This window comes from Haliotis asinina, chromosome 3 (genome assembly GCF_037392515.1).
Source record: "Haliotis asinina isolate JCU_RB_2024 chromosome 3, JCU_Hal_asi_v2, whole genome shotgun sequence".
In the NCBI taxonomy this organism is placed as follows: domain Eukaryota; kingdom Metazoa; phylum Mollusca; class Gastropoda; order Lepetellida; family Haliotidae; genus Haliotis; species Haliotis asinina.
This window is the reverse complement of record NC_090282.1, coordinates 11,032,754-11,053,747: the sequence shown is the minus strand read 5'-3', so window position 1 is coordinate 11,053,747 and position 20,994 is coordinate 11,032,754. Positions and strand designations below refer to the sequence as shown.

The window sequence follows — 20,994 nt, the reverse complement described above, 5'->3', positions numbered from 1 at the left end:
ATTCATACGAAGACACTGGAACTTTCAATATTTAGACGACAACCTCTTTCCCTCTTGTTTCAAATTGAATGTTCTTGAGGGCGTTCCCATATTTGCAATTTTTAGGTCATTTGTCAGGGCGTAGCTAATCTAATATTTGTCAAACAGTAGAGGAAAATCCAGTTTTGACATTTACTGCGGGACATTTTTAACGTTGAGTGTATAACGTTATGAATGTAGGGTACATCACGCTGCTGCCAAGAAGGGAAAAATACAATATGATAAATAATAAGGAAAACAATTTAACAAGGGTTTGTTTGGGTTCGTGATTGGAAACAACTTCTCGTATCACATCGTCAACATCGTCGGATGATTTCCCCACGTTTCGTCTCCAATAGATGATATGAATGCTATTGCAGGTGGGAGAACAAGAATCGCCAATACATAGTAAGCATATGTGATATAAATAAATGTCTTGGGGTAAACACCAAAAAGACGTTGATAAAGATGCGTTGTTTGACGCATTTACGGAGTTGTGTGTGTTTGGCTTGTAGGGAACCGGGTGCTTCAGATCACTGATGTTCACGTTGATGTAACTGGCGTTGTCGGTGACGTATGTCGTCTCGGGGTCGGGGTCGTATGGTACACACAGAAAGAGTTTAATGAACAAGGGCGAGATAATTCCCCCCGTGGTTGTTCCGAGTAATGTACACTGAAATGGAACACCTGTATTCTGTCTCCAAAGGATGTTGCACCTTTCTATTGCATCTGAAATAGAATAAAACGTAAGGAAACCGTTGTCGCCCATATTGACGTGTGGTTTGAAGATGCATAACTTGTACTACATGCGGCAAGACATCAAAGCAGAACTCACCCTCACAGCTGCTCGCGACGAAGGTAGAATCAGCATAATATTCAAATATTTAGTAAGCACACTATTCGCTTGCAACTGGGGTACCTGTTTATTGCAGCATTGAAGCATGAGTGATATGTACGCGTTACAGTTTCCTGGAAATAATCGAACCTGAACGTGATATATGTTATGAACAATACTGTAACGCTGTTGTCCACCCGAACAATCTGACGACATGTTAGGTGTTTCACCCTTACTTGGATATTGTTGGAATACATTAGCACTGACATGTTGTCACGTGTTGTATCCATGAAGCTCTGTTACCATTCAGCATTGGCAAACGGTTGTACTCATCATTGGGTTATGACCCAATAAAGGGATAGGTCTATGGATGATCTCAGAAGGGTTGCGCGACTCGAACCACGCCTCAGCACACAATGGAGCAAGAGAATATTTTAGTGTTTATTGCCAAGATGTGATAATCACAAAAATCAATATACGTCAAACAACTGCTCTGTAAAAAATGTCATGTTTTCTGTGAACTGTTGGATGTACACAAAAACAGTTCGATATTATGAAGTTGGCGATATGTAACATTCGGAATATTGTTACCGGTGTCGCCATGTGATGATTACTTTAAGTCCTTAAAAATATAATGTATTATTCTTTAAGTTAGTGATCAATCAAGGAGACGGTTCAACATATACTGCGCGGATACGTGCGCTGTACATAAACACTTATACATAAAAGATGATAAAACAGTAATCTGATCTACACAATTTTGATGGAGAATTGGCATTTCAAGCGGTAGAGCTTGTATATTTAACTGTTATTATATTTCTTCTTTCAACCTAACATCAAATAATTATCATAATCGGGAATCATCCATACAAATCATTTTCACACACAGGGCATCTCAATTATGGCTCTGCTGCCATTAAATGACACATATATGAATGATATTTGCCACTCAATCAAATATCCACATTAGTTCACTGTCAGTAATGTAAAGTATATGTAGCGTGTCCATACATGAGTGCAGTGAGGACAGAACTAATCCATGACAGCACATCTAGTTCATTCACATATTGAAATAACGACTGAGATATTATGGATGACAACGTTCATGCGAATACACTAAACTCATAATATTGCCACTTTCTATTCACAAGTAATACATTTCAGTCATGACCTTAAATAACCTAATAACAAGATACTTGTTAAAAGGGCTCACCTTAAAATAGAATGCAGAATTGTACAAAAGTTAAAATAACATGTAGAATTGTACAAAAGGACCTACGTTGAATGTAGAATTCCTTAAGTCAGCGATCAGTCTGACTTATTGACTGGACAGGCCGAAACGTGTTTTAGGGAGGGTAGTCACGTGACCGCGACAGGATTATTACATCAGCTTCATTACGGTTTGTTTTATAACGTCGGTCTGGGTGTCAAACTAGTTCCCACCGCTGATTATGTCACATGACCGTTACACATTAGTAATTGGGGCTAATTAGACTGGATCTATTACAGTTGTGGTCTATACAGTCGTCATTAAGAGAGAATGAGTGAGTGAATTAATATTTAACGTCGCATCGGCAATATTTCAGCCATATCGTGACGGGAGCAATCAATTTTATGCATAATGAATAATGATACGATAATGATAATGATAATGATAAAGGGCAGGGAAATAACTAGATTATCAAAGACACGAATTTAAAACTAGTAATTAGATCTAAAACAGATCAATAGATGACAATACAAGATAAAAACAGGCTATATATTGCCAGCAACTGAAGATAGATCACCATAATAGGGACCGTGGGGACGTACCGTACATTTCCTTCCTGCATGGGCCCTAACTCGACTTGCATCATTCCTTCAGTTGTTAGCAAATTGGAAATCACACAAATATTAAAGAGACACGTATTCTACGATTACAAAGGTGGACAGTATTAATATACTTTGTTTGTGGAGGTACGCACTCTCTTAGAAATAAGAAAAAAATAACCTTACAATACTTTAACTATTCATTTAGAAATTTACCGGTACAATAAACAATAGACTGAGTTTTATGGTGACACGTTCAATGGTATATGCATGCCTTGTGTTAATTATCCTTGCGAAGTGCTATGACATAAAGGCTATTAGAAGTGACATTTCACTCTTAGTAACTCTTCAAAATGAATGTCAATTTTGTGGCAAATATATACAAACTACACACACAGAGAAAAATATACAATTATGAAAAATAAAATGATAAATTGTGCACTGTCACAATATCTTGTCCCATATAAGCTGAAAGAAGAAATACAGTGCATAATGAGATGTAGAAAATTCTTGCGGTTATGTGTCACAATGTGTGACTGGAAAACTATGCTGTCCTCCTCAGCCCTGTGTAGTCAAGGGGAGACAATCATATGATCATAGTCATGGTAACCATGTTCTAACAATTACCATCTATCACAGAATATTATTCATAACATAATGCTATTATACAGTTTGCACCAGACAGTCGTATATTTGTGCACAGGGATACACACATTAGTCGTAATAAACTACGTAACATCACCACATAATATCAAAACAGTTGAAAGACAATAAAATATTTCAATAGTCAACGGCTGTGCAATGTTTGTCATGTACGTAGGAAAGTTAGTGATGCTCCGCTGTCATTTGTTTCTTAAACAAGTAAAAAGGTGAAAATGGCTTTTGTCTTAATAAATATTGTGCCAACTGTGAGAAACAAAATATGAAAGGTTCCTCACGCTAGAACAGATCTCTACGATTTGGAAATGTGAAAATCAATCAAGAAATCTCCTCAGTGAAATATTGTATCCGGTTGCACCTGTTGTTAACACACTTTCTGACGTTGTTTACTTTAAAATGTCAAATTAACGAGTCTGATCCCTTACTAATTACCAAATTCAGATGTAAGTTAACGAAAGGGGGTGTTTTTGATATCATGATTTGCATTTTCATATAGTGGGATCGAACCCACGATACGTTCTAACAATCATTTGTGATAAGCCTTGTTGCTGCCTGACACATTTACATGCAGCTTACATGCTCGAGATATAATAAAGAAAACAGTAAAAATAAAGTGACACGACATTGTAGCTCACTTGAATGTGTAGTCAAACGTTTTTCAACAGACAGACAAAGATGAGGCAAACAATTACAAACCATCGTAATCACAAACCGGTTTTTAAAAAGACATAAAAAGATATATATGTATAAAAATATATATTATTTTCTTCTTAATTTGATCACTTTGAACATATAATGCAGACAAAACATTGATACGTTTCAGTAAATTTGGGTCAACATATTTTGAGAAGAAAAAGAAATATTTTTAGCGTAAAATCGTCTGCATTGTGATTAATTGTTTATTGTTTAATGTTTGTTTAGTATTATTCAACAGATATCTGTAAAGTGAACTATGATAATAGGAGAAACGTAGGATTATATTGCAAGGCATACTTCACAAGCACGTTTCATTGTTCAGCTCGCACAGTCCTTCAGTTTTCGAATCAGATGATCGTAAAAACACTGCTAAACGCTAAAAATGAAATCAATATTTTGAGCTTACTACAAATTGTACATTCATTTGCCACATGCCATCCCTTTTGATACGAAAGCATGGGCGTAGAATGAGCGTGTGTTTTCATCAACACACATGTGTGTCCCCGTTGATGGAGGGATACTATAGAATAATAGAAACTATTTACTACGGTTGACAGACCTTGAAGAACTAGTTTAAAACTATCACAAGAGAAACGTTATTTTTCGGGACTAAGGCGTTCTTGGCACGTATCCACATCCACGTCTAATTTTAATGAGGGAGCTTTCATTTTCCTGGTTAGTATAACCATTGTAAAGAACACAAGAACTACAAAAATGTACAATGAGTAACATAAGTATAGATAGGACATAGGTCCAAAAACATCAAACATAACTCCACCAATAAATGGCAGAGCCATCGCCCCCAGACCCAGGGAGGCACCGGAAGCGGAAATTATACGAGGACCAAATTTCACATATTTCGCACACCATGCATATCCGGCTCCAACATATGGCGATATGAAGAGTCCGATTGTGCATGTACAAACCCACAGAATAACTTCAGAATACTGTACTGTGAAAACCAAAACTGTTTCACCAATAAGTAATGGGACCATAGAACAATATATGAGTTTCTCTACACCAATAAACGGGGTGAGAAATACAGCGATGATTCTTCCGAGAAGCGACGAACCCCAATACAAAGACGTCATCATAACCATTTTGGGTTTCTCTAAGTGAAGTGGTCCTTTCACACCAAACTCGGTTAGATATGTGGAATACATCACACTGCTGCCAAGAAGGGGAAAATACAATATGACAAATAATACGGAAAACAGTTTAACAAGGGTTTGTCTGGGTTCGTGATTGGTAACATCTTCCCGTATCACATCAACAGCATCGTCGGATGATTTCCCCATGTTTTGTCTCCAATAGACAAAGAATGCTATTGCAGGTGGGAGAACAAGAATCGCCAATACATAGTAAGCATATGTGATATAAACGTCTTGGGGTAAACATCTGAAAGACGTTGATAAAGTTGCGTTGTGTGACGCATTTGCAGACGTTGACAACTCGGAGCTGTGTGTGTTTGGCTTGTAGGGAACTGTGTGCTTCAGATCACTGATGTTCACGTTGATGTAACTGACGTTGGTGGAGGTGACGTACGACGTCTCGGGATCATATGGTATACACAGAAATAGTTTGATGAACAAAGGCGAGATAATTCCTCCAGTGGTTGTTCCGAGTAATATACACTGAAATGGAACACCTTTATTCTGTCTCCACAGGATGTTGCATTTTTCGATTGCATCTGAAATAGAATAAAATGCAAGGAAACGGTAACGGCATATCTTACTGTTAGCTTTAATGTAGTTTGATCCTGATGCCAGGATGTGTATAATGTTTACACTTCCAAGATTCATTCATTTTGTCAGATTCAGTTTGAACAAAAAGCGCTGAAGTTAATATAAGATCCAAACACGATTGTGCTTTTGAATAGAAAGAGACAAAAAAAAAACGCGTGGAAGCCCATAATTAACAAAAACATAATTTAAACATTCATTGATGTGTAAGTTTGGATTGTGAGGACAGCCCGTAGTGAAACTGATTTTAGTTCCGTGACGATTAGAGTCATTGTGCTGACGAACAAAAAAAAACGTGATAGAGGCGAATCGAGATTCGAAAAAACGAAGCGATGCCTTCGAGCACTGGGGCACCTGTGCAATCATGACGCTCAGTCAAGAACAAGCAATTCATCCGTTAAAATTAAAGAAGCTATATCAGAAACAAATATCAGGCGACATTAGAACATACTTACAACAGTACACAAATCCCCTGAGAAAGCCTTGTAATGTGAACAAGGTCAACACGTAGTAGTAATTGGGTATCACGGCAGACAGAGCAACGCTGAGACTTCCTAGCAGCACAAAGACCGACAGTCTCAAGTCACAGGTACACGTTTTGCTGAGGAAGCCTGCTAGAATAGCGCCGACGAAGTCACCGAGTCCGGTGGACAACACGACAAAGTTAAGTTGCTGCAGGTCCACCTGTAGCAGAGACTGGAGTTCCAGAAGACTTGGACCAAGGAGAGAGTCGCTCACACCCTGCAAAGAGGAGTTCGACATTATGTTTCTCACATCCAGTACCAGCTTAAGATGTAGAATACCTGATAATTGCTGCGTACATGTTCCTCCGTAATGAAGGGATTATGTTAAAAAGATGTTACATGGATGCTTTAGCTCGTTTAAGCTAACATGTTTCCGCGACGAGAGAGGGGTGTGTGTTGGGGGGTGGGGTGGGTGTGTGTGTCCGCTTTTGCCAAAGTATGACATTGTCGTATTTCGTAGTTGAGGTTTACATGAAACATCATCATGATTATTACCACAGCTATTTTTGTGAATGCTTTATACCATTGACAACACATGATCAACGATTACTAGGAACAACGTTTCGTGGGTAGAGCCATTTACTGGTACTCATTTACTAGAAGACCTACGCTGAACGGTCCTATGTAAAGAGAGCTCTTGCGAATACGACTACTTACCACCATGACCAAAGACCAGAATATCCACCCTGTCTGAAGTATCTTCCAGCACTGTGTTTTCACCATCTTGATACCTAGCAGATACCTGATTCGACCTAGCAGTAAGAAAGACACGGGTTTAATATCATTTGCACATAACAACATAAACAGGGCTAAGGAGACGGAATTCCTGCATGATACTTTACTTTTCTACTCATGCAGACACCACGACACAATAAGTACTTCTGTAGTATCCCTTTGTCCACATACATAAAATACTGTATACAAAATTCAAATAAAATTATAGTATCGCTCATAATATCGCCGGTCTTGTGTAAAGGAACAAATAATCCATGTGAGGCAAGAGAAGAAGAGGTGTAGATACAGCACTGAACAAGAGACAGTCGCCTCTGGTGCTGGCGTCTTGCCTTTCGTGCAGCTTGCGTGATCACTGCGTGAAACATGTTTCATTGTGAGCATTATCAAATCAGTGAACGATACAATGTATTGAATAATGGTCGAAATGGTACAAGCTGATGATAATTATGTGACAGAACCCACACCTCTACCGATTGGCCAGTGTTGCTGGAGCAAAGACTGTCGCCTAAACACATGAAAATGTCGGACGGCGATTCTTCACGGTCGACGTAGATGTTGGTGAAGCGACGGCCTTTGTCGACTACACGACTAGCACACCGTCCGCCTCAATCGATGATCGGGGTCCGTCTCCTGCACTGTTACCTCTCTCCGACTGATCATGTCAGTCAGGTTATATAGACACTAAAGATAGTGCATATTTATAATCCGCACATATACACGCTCGAAAGCATTCTCGTCAAAAGAGTATATACTGCGTCGTGTGGTGCAAGGTCGCTGACCTATGTAGACACATACGTAAGATCTGCCAACGTAGGGAGGTGTTAATTGACATTTACAGATAGCATTGAGAATCAAAGATACTGCCCGGGTGGGGTTTATGATAAGAGGGGATACACCGAATGTGTGTTGAATTTAATTAAACAGACAAATGAGACAGGTTTTTGCTTCTATTTCATATGAATATATGAAGCTTGAAAGAAATATCTTGATATGGTTTACTCTGCGACAGCTGTCATGGCAGGGAAGACTATATATAGATTATCCCTGGTCACGGTAACCTGACTTCTGAATCTGACTATAAATGTGGATAAACTCACCATTGTCACAACAATGTGTGTGCCCTAATTAATCTAACCAACTCCTCCTTTTTCATATCATTAATATTTCATAACATCAATCGTCTTTAGGAGACTTTTTGTACGCAAATGAAGTAAGTTTTCTTTTAATTGTATGCCAAAAACGTATTTGTTTGCACCCAAACTCTCCAGACTTTTATGGCCCTCGTGGAGTCTCAACATTGAGTTCAGCTTAAGCTGGCTTTGTGGTGATATCTTTACAAATACTGAGGAGAGTGGGTGAATGAATTTAATTTTACGCCGCTTATAGCAATATTCCAGCAAAGTCACGGCGGGGGACACCAGAAATGGGCTTCAAATATTGTACCTGATGTTGGTACTGTGTAATCGAGTACCCTTGATTTGCCACGCTATCTTCTAGCGCCTTGTAGACGCTGTGATGCGTGGGCATGTTGATACATATAGTTCACTTAAAGGGGCACTGATGCTTCTCCCGTGAGTACCCGGATGATATCCCAATATTCGTGACTGGTACGTGTTCTCTGTTGTGCCACCCATATGAGCAACTGATAGTTTATGTTTAGACTGATCAACAAAGATGAAGTCATTTTACTTTGTTATTATGAAAACAAATCAAGCACCGTGAAGTTTACTCATCTGCCAGTGGTATGAAAAATCCCGTTAGGACTGAAAAATAACGAAGTCATTTTACGTCTTTATATTTTGTCTTATACACCTAATTAGTTCCTTGTCACATTTGTATGCATTTTGAAAGTTAACAAAGTTAATAAGAAAACCCACACGATATGCTTATATTTACAGTGAATTCCTAACATGATTTTAATATCTAAACATTGTATAGATTGCCAACGTGAATCATATTTCACACACACCCTATTCGCGACCTAAAGCATGTTTTCTGTAATAAAGATTCTGCTGAATGCCACAAGAAATAAGTTAAAATGAAATGCAAATATTAAATTTAAGACAGACGAAAGTTCGAGCAACAAGGTCAGGCTATTACCTTGTTTAGGAATGTATCCATCAATATCCACATAAAAGTACGATATTCCATTCATTTGCAGCTGCTAAATAATCCTGCTCTATGTCTTGTGTCTTTCAACAGTCTAATATGCGAAAAAGTGACACATCGTTTGGAAACTTTTCACACTGGTGTATACATAATCTCACTGGTCACCCAGGACAGCACACCTGGCAACTAACTGTATGATGTCCGCCATTAGCCAATAATGAGCAAGAATCAGTCAATCAAGGCAGTAGCGGGTAATCCCTTGTAAGAAAGTTGTTTTCTTAACACTCGTACTTTACGACAGAGTGTATTCTATCGGTTAATCCTTTGATCGATGTTTGTTTTTGTAACTCAGCTGATAAGCCCTCTTGCATCACTTACATGCACATATTACATAACATGCAATACATTTACCACTGCAGACCTTAATTTATATTGTTGAGTATTTACTCCAGACATTCGAAATGCCAAATGGGAACCTGTGTCGAGTAATTTTAGTGGTGTTACCACTAATTATACCCGTTATAAATTCATTAACTGACCACCAAGTGAATGATGACACGTGCAGGTTTATACCATCAAACGCGAGTTACAGCAACGAATATGTAATCTCTGTGTCGCATGCAGCCTGCAAACACTTATGGGCCGAAACTGTTTTGTTTCATAAATAGCATTTTGCGGATACCAACGGAACTTCGTTGTTACATTAGAAATACACATAGGCATTTGCTCTGTACTTGGGTAAAGGGGTATAATCAGTTTTTAACGTAAGAAAAAATTCAGATTTCTCTACCAATGGCAAAGTCGTTGTTATTAGTTTGCGAATACAGATAAATCAACTGTGTGTTTTTATTACAATAGATAATAAACCAGGGTCGTAGCTACCAAAATGTACGTGTGATGTTTGCTATGACAGCTGGACCAACACTCAAAACTATCTAAATATAAAGCTTTGCAATCTTTCGGACTTATATGGAACAAATGACTTGCTACGTGTATGTAGACATCACATTTTCACATGACATGATTAAATATCGAGGTAAAAAACACAGAAATAGGATCAAATTGGTCACTATACCATCCAGGCATCAGAAAAAGAAACACAAAAACTACACTGCTGGGATATTTTGTTGCAATCAGACAAGGAATACCATGGATATTTTTAAATGACGTCATGTGATGGGCATCCGGTCTCACTTTTTAGGGTGAAGAATTTCTGCTAATGCGGACAGGAACCCAGTCCCTTTGTCCGTCACAGTCGAGGGAGCGGGTGCTGACCAATGTGCAGCTTGGTTTCGTAATTAGACCGTTGGTGAGAAACATTATTCGATCCGCATCAGTGCCCCTTTAATAAGTCCAAGCAGTAAGCTTACGGTACTTCTGTGTCTTACTATCAAGTTCCATCGCTCGGTCTCTATTACCCATTAAGGGAGATGGGTAGCCTAATGCTCAACGCTCCGGCACGTCACACGGAAGACCCGAGTTCGAGTTTCCACATGGATACACTGGTGTCCCTGGCCTTGATATTGCTGGAATATTGCAAAAACCTGCTCCTAGAAATCATACCCACTGACCCTGGTAATACGATGAATCGGAGTTCATATATAAGTAATATGATACTGTTCAACATCTCTAATTTAATCGTTCCAGTTTAGAAAGTACAATGCAGTCCAATAAATTTAACATTATTACAGAGGGGCGCAATGTTTTCAGCTATAATTACAAAACACTGTTAAGGTTTGTGATTTAAAATAACCACTTTTTAGGTAGGATGAATGCATAGACTTACCTGTTATTTGCTTCCATGACGTGACTTTCATCTACTTAAAGGGGCACTGATGCGGAGCGAATAATGTTTCTCACCAACGGTCTAATTACGAAACCAAACTGCAAATTGGTCAGCGTCCGCTCCCTTGACCGTGACGGACAAAGGGACTGGGCTCCGGTCCACATTAGCAGAATTTCATCACCTAAACAGTCAGAAGCCGGATGCCCATTATATGTCATTATTTGAAATTAACAAAATAACAAAGTAACAAAATATCCCAGCAGTGCAGATTTCTTCGGATGGTTGGATGGTATAGTGAATGGTCCAATTTTGTCCTATTTCTGTTTTTTTTTTACCTCGATATTTAATCATGTTATGTGAAAATATGATGTTTACAGACACGTAACAAGCCACTTGTTTCTGTCCGAAAGATTGCAAAGCTTTATATTTCGTTAGTTTTGAGTGTTGGCCCAGCTGTCATAGCAAATATCATACGTAAATTTTGGTAACTATGGTAGCTACCCTGGTATATTTTATCTAGGATAACAAAAACACACAGTTGATTTATTTCAATTTGTAAACTAAAAACAATGACTTTGGTATTGGTAGAGAAATCTGAAAATTTTCTAACCTAAAAAAACTTATCACACCTATTTACCCAACAAAGTTCAGTTGGTATCCTCAAAACAGTTTCGACCCATTAGTATTTGCAGGCTGCATGCGACACAGGGAATACATCTTCCTTACTGTTTGATGGTCAAAACCTACACGTGTTATTTGCCATCATTCTCTTGATGGCCAGTTAATGAATTTATAACAGGTATAATTAGTGGTAACACCACTCAGGTTACTGTGTTTTTTACCTCGATATTTAATCATGTCATGTGAAAATGTGATGTCTACATACACGTAGCAAGTCATTTGTTCCATATAAGTCCGAAAGATTGCAAAGCTTTATATTTAGATAGTTTTGAGTGTTGGCCCAGCTGTCATAGCAAACATCATGCGAACATTTTGGTAGCTACGACCCTGGTTTATTATCTATTATAATAAAACACACAGTAGATTTATCTGTATTCGCAAACTAATAACAACGACTTTGCCATTGGTAGAGAAATCTGAATTTTTTCTTACGTTAAAAACTGATTATACCCCTTTACCCAAGTACAGAGCAAATGCCTATGTGTATTTCTAATGTAACAACGAAGTTCCGTTGGTATCCGCAAAATGCTATTTATGAAACAAAACAGTTTCGGCCCATAAGTGTTTGCAGGCTGCATGCGACACAGAGATTACATATTCGTTGCTGTAACTCGCGTTTGATGGTATAAACCTGCACGTGTCATCATTCACTTGGTGGTCAGTTAATGAATTTATAACGGGTATAATTAGTGGTAACACCACTAAAATTACTCGACACAGGTTCCCATTTGGCATTTCGAATGTCTGGAGTAAATACTCAACAATATAAATTAAGGTCTGCAGTGGTAAATGTATTGCATGTTATGTAATATGTGCATGTAAGTGATGCAAGAGGGTTTATCAGCTGAGTTACAAAAAACAAACATCGATCAAAGGATTAACCGATAGAATACACTCTGTCGTAAAGTACGAGTGTTAAGAAAACAACTTTCTTACAAGGGATTACCCGCTACTGCCTTGATTGACTGATTCTTGCTCATTATTGGCTAATGGCGGACATCATACAGTTAGTTGCCAGGTGTGCTGTCCTGGGTGACCAGTGAGATTATGTATACACCAGTGTGAAAAGTTTCCAAACGATGTGTCACTTTTTCGCATATTAGACTGTTGAAAGACACACGACATAGAGTAAGATTAGTTAGCAGCTGCAGATGAATGGAATATCGTTCTTTTACATTCCTGAACAAGGTAGTGGTCTGTTTTAAATTCATTATTTGCATTTTGTTTTCATTTATTTGTTGTAGCATTCAGTAGAATCTATATGACAGAAAACACACTAGATCGCGTATGTGTGTGAAATAGGATCCACATTGGCAGTCTATACAATGCTTAAATGTTACAGTCATGTTAGAAATTTACTATCAGTATAAGCAGACCGTGTGTTCTTTTATTAATTTTCAAAAATCATACAAGTATGACAATAAACTATTTGAGGTCGTGAGACAAAATATATATAGTGACGTACATTGGCTTCGTTATTTGTCCGTCCTAATAGTTTTTGACCATTTCTACCACTGGCAGATTATTAACCTTCAAAGTGTTTCATTTGTTTTCATAATACATTTGTAATGATGTTAAAATAACTTCACTTTAGTTGATCTGTCTATAATTACCTCTCAATTGCGCATATAGACTGCGCAACAGAGGTCACGAACTAGACACGAATTCTGGCATATCATGTGGGTACTAATGGGAGAAAAACAATAACAAAAGTTTCCACCAGTCCACGGAAATTGCTGAGCATCAGTGCCCCTTTAAGAGTTAATTTCCCTTCCCTGAGATCAACAGACAGTAGGGTTCACTGGTCAGTGTTTCAGACTTCCGGCCATTATCCAACCCTTTTCTTCACTCATTCTGATAAAATTCATTATCCAACCCTTCATAGGTCAGAATGTGACCCTGACCCTGACCAGTTTCTAACCACGCCCTTTGTCCAGCTTCGAGCAAAGTATCCGATTCATCCTGGGTAGTTATGTCGGTATACGGAGAACGCTAAAATTTATTTTCCACATGACCCTGTTAATGTCAAAGGTGCTCATACTATCACATTTGGGGGTAAATGAAAGCACGAATATGTGTGTCAACCTCCTTTTGAATGATGTGCCAAATAATGACAGTCACCTGAGTGTTTAACTGTACAAACAATACAAGGCAATGTCAATAACATCATATCATGAGTGTCAAAACCACGTTCCACGAGTGTAGTAGATCTACTTGTCTGTCAAGTGATGACGTCATTTAGGGAAGGCAAACAACCTACCATTAATGAATTACGTGAAATATGCATTGTTACTGGTTTGGGATTTGTTCATTTTTATCCTTAAATGTTTTTCTAAATAGCCGTGGGCATTCGTCGAATTAACACATAGTTCCCTTCCCTTTCTGAGTGTGAATATACTGGATATGTACAAGAATACACTGTAACTGTAATCGTAAATGTATGACCATTAGACCATCATTTAACTCCTTTTGACGCAAACATCCAACAGATATCTTAGCCTAGAAAAACGTGTAGAAATTTAAATTTTCATTTTTTCTGGGAAGCGACATGTATGTACATTACATTGGCCTCGTGTAGATGGTTCCAAATTTACCTGCAAGCGTGTAGATGGTTCCAAATTCACCTGCAAGGGCAGTGAATGTATACTTTTAGACAATGTTTACACACATATATTCGCGTCCCAAAGAGCGTGTGTTAAAAAATGAAACGACGGCGAACAGACTTCTGTGGCGTGGGAGACTGTTTCTTGATATTAATTTAATTTTAGTGAGCGCACATGTTCACATGTGAAACCCCATTTTACCATTGGTATACTTTAAGTATGTCTTAAGGTAAACATTCAGATACAATTATAGACTTTAATACAAAGCACATGTAAGCACATACATCTACCAAAGAAGCAGCAGTCCTTGATCCTTAGGCAACTAATTAGCATAACAATACAAGGCCTTACTCCCTTCTTGGCATCCGTATTTGGTGGTATAAACCTACGCTTGGCAATTTGTCACCGGCCTCTTAACGCTCTGTTAACGAATTTATAACACGCATCATTCGTGGCAAGCAACAGACCGATTAGCTGACTAATGTTCCCATTTGACATTTCCCGCGTGCGTTACGCAACAATTAACAATTAACACAGATCAGATGTAGCTAATGCATTACACGCGATGCACTATACACTTTACAACAGTAACATCAGGGGAATTATCAGCTGAGTTGAAAAAAAACATCGATCATCGATCAAACATTAGCCGATAATACATTGATTAATTAGTCACTATTATCTTGTGCTGTTGATTATTAAAGATAAGGCGAATAAATGTAATGCAAATAAAGGTGATACTAAATTGAAATTGAATCTTTCATTATTTATCATCAAGGGGTCTGATTCTGTTGAATGTAATTGTTACAATGTTAGTCTTACTTTCTCTGTTTTACCTCTCTGTTATAACCATAATTAAATTCAGAATTTCTTTTGCACAGTTCCGATGCAGCTCACATAAACTAGCCATTGAAACTGGAAGATATTCAGATATCCTAAGGCATGAAAGACTTTGTAAAGTCTGCAACAATGGATACGTTGAGACTGAACATCGCTTACTGCTGACTTGTGTAAGTGAGTGAGTGAGTTGTAATTTAACGTCACATCGGCAATATCCCAGTCATTTCGTGACGAAAACAATATATATCAGAAAAATGAAAACATTTTGAAGAATACTACGGTATCACAGATACAGGGTATGAAACTAGCATGGAACAGTTAAACATTCTAGTAATTAAGGCAGACAATACAATATAAAACACAGGCTATAGATCGCCAACGACTGAAGGTAGATAACCATAATAGGAACCACGGGGACTTACAGTACCTTTGCTTCCTGTATGGACCCTAGTTGGGTTTACACTATCCTTCAACCGCTGGAGAGTGTACGAAATGCTAGCCAAAATTAAAATGACATGAATACTACGAGTAAAAAAACCCCTGTAGACCTAAATTTACATCGAATTATTTGGGAATTACGTACCCTGTCAGGAAGAAAATACTGTTACAATACTTCAACCCCCTCTGAGGGTACAGCCCCGAACAATTCTAGTTACAAATCTAAACTAGCAATCATTGAAATACATATATCTACAGAACATATCACTCAAAATTCAACAATGAAATCAATTTCCTTTAAAAACCAATAATAACATGAGCACTTACTGTGTCAAAAAGAACTGTTTTTACAGCAATGCTGACTTGTGTAACTTATGACATTCTCCACCAAACAAGCATACGTCTTAAATACTCTCAATTTCCAGCTATGGCAAAGTTTAACATACTCATGTCGTCCCAACACGAATCGGTTATTGGAAACTTGGCCTGCTATATTTCCATGCCTCCAACCTTCGTAAAAAGTTCTCGTATAGAATAAATACTATGTAGCATAGATTGTATGACCAACCCCCCTGTGGACAAACACCCCCCCCCCCCAAATGAAGACCTGTGGACAAAACCATTAAACATGTTTTAACTACTGAGTGGCTTAAGTGACACGTTTTTATTGAATAAGTAATAGAGATTATAAGGGATAGGGATATAGGCTTCGTTAATTAATTAACTTAGTATTAGCCTCCTGTCTTACAGCGCATCTGTACTGGTCTTATGTACCACACTGTTGCATTTGCAGAATGCCATCCATATACCATTGACAGTGGCCTGACCATATTTTCTCTGCTGCATTTAACAGATCTTCATGCACTCGGGTATAGGATGTGTTAAAGTATTATTTCTGTGCCACGATATTCCTGTACCTTGTTAAACTCCATGAATTACCGGTTAAGAATCGTTCTGTTTTCAAGGTCTTGATGCCTTGTATTGGTAGCCTCGGTAAAATAGGTTAAATTTGATATAGTCTGTTATAACTGCTACCACTCAAGCCATTCCCATTACACCTGAATAATGATCCTGTAAAACCGACTGTGTGTACATGCTGAACTTGTATATGCCCTTTTAAAACTTTTTTATGTCCATTCTTTAGTGTAATATTAGGTGTCATTGAACTTCGAAGGTATAATCTTTATGTCTGCATATAGGACTTAGCTTTGAATTGTTCCTATATCCAGACTGTAAATTAAGCAGTATTGAATGTGGAATGGTATATCATCGCTGTACCATTGATATTGTATCAGTCTAGTATATCACCCATGCTGCACAGGTAGCAGCTGATATGGTCTGTTACCCCGTACCTACCCCACAGTGTAAAATTATGCATCATTGATCATGGAATGGCATATATCCCATGCCGGTCTCCCAGCCTGGACACCTGTATAAACATTCTACGAATATTGATTGTATGTATTTGTTGTACTTGCACAGGTCTTCTTAATACTTATGTATATGTATTATCCTAAAACTAGACATCATTAAACGTAGAATGCAACAGCTTTCGTGTTCGGATACACATGGATGATTATTTTGCAATACCGATCGCTTGTATCATCATGTAAGCCTTGCTGGTTTAGCACATACTCCTGTGTGATGTACGGCTGTGCTTCCAGTGGGGTCTGCCTTAGACGTTTGTACATTTACTTGGTAGTATAAACATACTCATCTAGGATTGTGGAATGTCATATTTTTTTCATACAGGGACGCACTTGGATAAATTCTCTACCACATCGATTGTATTGCTTTCACGGCATTGTTGTACTTGCAAAAGTCTTTGTATAATGCATGGGGCTTGTTGTTGCACATACGGCCGATGACCAGCACATTGTACTGAGTAAAGAATAAAGACAAGAGTCATCAGAAGATGACATATCCCCCGGCCCCAATCATCTGACAGTTACTTGATTAAGTTTGAATCGTTTCCATGGAAATCATGAAAAATATAAATGCCATATGTCTGTAAACAGCAAAAGGCACCACTTCAAGATCCGTGTCATATAGCTGCCAGGATCTGTTGAAAGATATGAAATGGTTTTCGAGTTGTGCTCTGGAAACGAAGCCCGTCCCTCCATTTTGAGACAAAGTCCGAATAGTTTCCATGGAAACCCAGAAAATGATAAACCACAAAAACCTGCAAATAGCTAAAGGCACCACTTTGGGTTCTGCCACACATATCTACCAAGTTTATGGACACCTATATGTCTGCCTGCCTGTCTGCTAATGACATTATGCAATGCACAACGTCAGTCATTGACCACATGCAATTTGAAATTAACACCTATCGGGCTTGTAAGCCATAAACAAAGAGCCGGGTAAGCGTATCGGCAAATGAACCATTGGCAAATGAAAAGGCTTCGTTACACTTGAGTGCACACCATTCGTTAACTTCCCAGTAGGCATACGCCAAAGAGCCACAGGGATGATATTCTACACCACATATGAAATGTCGGGCTATGTTTTGGGCATTGTTAGATAGGTTTCACGGAATCCTTTGTCTACATTTTCACAATGTCGAAAAAGCCAGACAGATCTTTTATCAGAAAACAAAACATTATCCCAGTCTTGATTTTCGTGGGGCCAACACCAGTTTAAATGTCTTTCTTTTTCTGCATCTTTCATAAATGGTGAGGGGTGTTTTGTCACTTTTTCACCTAGCTAATTTGTAATTCTTGTCTAAGGCTTTCATTACTTAACTGAGGACTATCTCCATTAATCATCTCATCTCTGATATTCTGAACGCTCTTATTGCTCCCCTACTCACTAGCTGGCCAAGTCGCATCCGTCGTATTAAACTTCATTGGCCTCCCTGACCTTATTTTGTGCTCAGTCCCAACTCCTGACTGAATATTCTTCAAGGTTCTGTATACTGCATATAGAGGTACGCCATGTTTACCAGTTATCTAGTTTGCATTAGCCACGCCCCTGTCAAAACCATCAAGAACCAGCTTTATTTCTCTTCAGCTGTCAAATCTGCCCTCTCATCATAGGAAGCCGTCCACTCCACCAGGGGAGACAACTCTTGATGTAGTAAGGTTCATTTCTGAAACCTAATGTCAAACCAAGTAACTTATTTCATAATGTAACATCTATTTTGAAATTTGATTATCAGTATTAGGAAACAAAGATTTCCTCAATAATTTCTGGGAAAACGTCTGGTAAAGGGGTTACCAAATGTCCCACTCATGCCAGGGTGACCAAATGTCACGGGAAACAAAATAGAAAACACACCTTTCGTTCTCTATGGATTATTCGCTGGAGCCCCAAAACAGAAAAGGTAGGTGAGTGGCGTGAAGTCTTGCGCACCGCCTGGGTTCAACCTACATGTGGCAAAACTGGATCTCATATCTGTCATCGATGTATGTGTGTGTATCCACAAGAGCATGGATACAAAACGACGTGATTTATCTGTCATGCACAGACTTAGGCGACGCGATATGTATACGAGGGAATAACTGTGTGGTGTATGTTCGTCAGGCACACGGTATATACGAGATGAGACCTATATGTGTGTACGATGTGCCTGTATGAAGAGAGGTTTGTTTGACATGTGTGATTTTCAGTTGAGATATGTGATTTTCAGGTGAGATATGTGATTATGATCGAGGTGAGATCTGTGATTTTGAGGTGAGATCTGTGATTATGAGGTTAGCACATAAATAACTCATAAATGAGGACACGAGGGAATTATAATGAATTTGCAAAATGGGTGGGGCCTATGGTGATTGGTATAGTCTGAATTTAAGCAGCACGGAACACACGTGACCTTCAACTGACTGTCCTATGACAATTTCATACCAACGGATTTATTTAAAATATTGATGATATATAACAGACACTACGCACCCGACCGTTCCAACGCTAGGGAAGCCTTGCATTACAACGTCTCAATCGCTATTTGATCTGCGCTTAAAGCAGACTGACGATCGACTGATCGACCGACACAGGATCACGCCGATTGTTATATTTGCCTCCCCTGAGTCAATCGCGTTGCTTGTGCATAGGCTGTGATAGCGAACAAGCTCGTAGTGAACGTTCTATTGTTGTGTTTGTACTACTTTGTCAGTTTCCATGCAATGCTTAGTTCACAATCACATTGCCACAATACGCACATTTGGTACTCACCTCGCGCGGTTCCCAGTTCCCCCAAAAGCGCGTGGCAGGTTTACAGTACGCAGTTCGTGTGTAACTCGAGAGTCTCTTTTATATTTCCCAACGCCCTACAGATGTCGGTAGTTAATCCTTAAACCAACACACGGCGTGCCATCTCATGTGTGCTCACAAAGCATATCAAATAATGAGTAAGTTAACATCCGCATAGTCACATAAATGAAATGCTACACATGACCACACATGATATGTTATAATGTAAAACTGTCACGCACCCACGCCCGTGCGCTGTTGTACTGTACTGCATGATGATTATGCCACAGATGCTTGTCGTCAGAATTATATCAATTACAATGATTTCATAGCTGTTGTATATATTTCAGGCTAAGTAATATTACCAGAACAGAAATGAAATAGATACACGAAGATCCCGGGTAGAATCGGTATGGAATGGGACTAATGAGATCGGGTGGTTTGTCTTGCTGACTCGGGCTCTTGACACCGCCATGTCACCGTATCCCTGTTCCGTAGATCGATACTCATGATGATCACTGGATTGTCTGCTCCAGACTTGATTATTTACAGACTGCTACCATAACACTGGAATAAGCTCACGCCTTAACGTTCTAAATGGCATCGTGTAATCAGCTTTCTCCCGTGGGAGCCGTGTCAATTTACATTCATCAGAGGGGTGCCCAAAGTACATAGTCTAGACTACCAATTGTTCGACTTTTATTTTTATGGAAGTCGCAGTGGCTGAGCGGGCTAGGCGGCTGACTTTGTGTTCTGGGGATTAGGTGCCTGACTCGGAGAGTGCGGGTTCGAATCCCGGATGGGACTGAACCAAAAACATAATAGCACTTGTACTTTACGAAGAAAGTGAAATCCCAAATATAACATATGTTGCATTTGACCACTTTCTAAGTGGCATCGTGTAATTACTAGTGCTATTTGTTGTTTGTTAATTGTTCCCTACTGGCCGCGTTCCACTTGTTATTCTATTACAAGTTGTCGTCAATGTTAGTCCATTGTTTGACACAGCATAGTACGTATATGAGCTCATCGCCTGTTGGTTGTAGCCACTGTTAGTTTGATAGCGATGTAAGAATCTGCATCGAAACGTCGCTTAACGCAATAAAAGAAGTTGTAAGTTTCATTTTTAACTCCCCAACCTCTAGCTGGAATCCTCACCAAACAACTAACACGTCATACTGTATCGATCGGCATATTGTTTGGGTCGTGTGTTTTCTGAATCTGCAGCTTAATACTGAGTAATTAAATAAGTTCAAAGTGAAACGTTTTACAGAAAGCGCTATAACGACACCAAGTTGCTGTGTAAAAGTCGACACACAGCGTTTTG

The 20,994-nt window shown here is 38.8% G+C and overlaps 1 protein-coding gene across 1 annotated transcript; it reads right to left on the bottom strand.

Moving 5' to 3' along the window:
• Window positions 1-4,614: 4,614 nt before the first annotated feature.
• Window positions 4,615-19,708, bottom strand: LOC137277373 (major facilitator superfamily domain-containing protein 4A-like). The gene is made up of 4 exons (XM_067809077.1): window positions 19,650-19,708; window positions 6,942-7,036; window positions 6,216-6,501; window positions 4,615-5,708 (listed from the first exon to the last, which is right to left on the bottom strand). Exons 2-4 carry the CDS (start codon window positions 7,005-7,007, stop codon window positions 4,615-4,617), a joined length of 1,446 nt encoding a protein of 481 aa, XP_067665178.1. The 5' UTR covers window positions 7,008-7,036; window positions 19,650-19,708.
• Window positions 19,709-20,994: the final 1,286 nt, after the last annotated feature.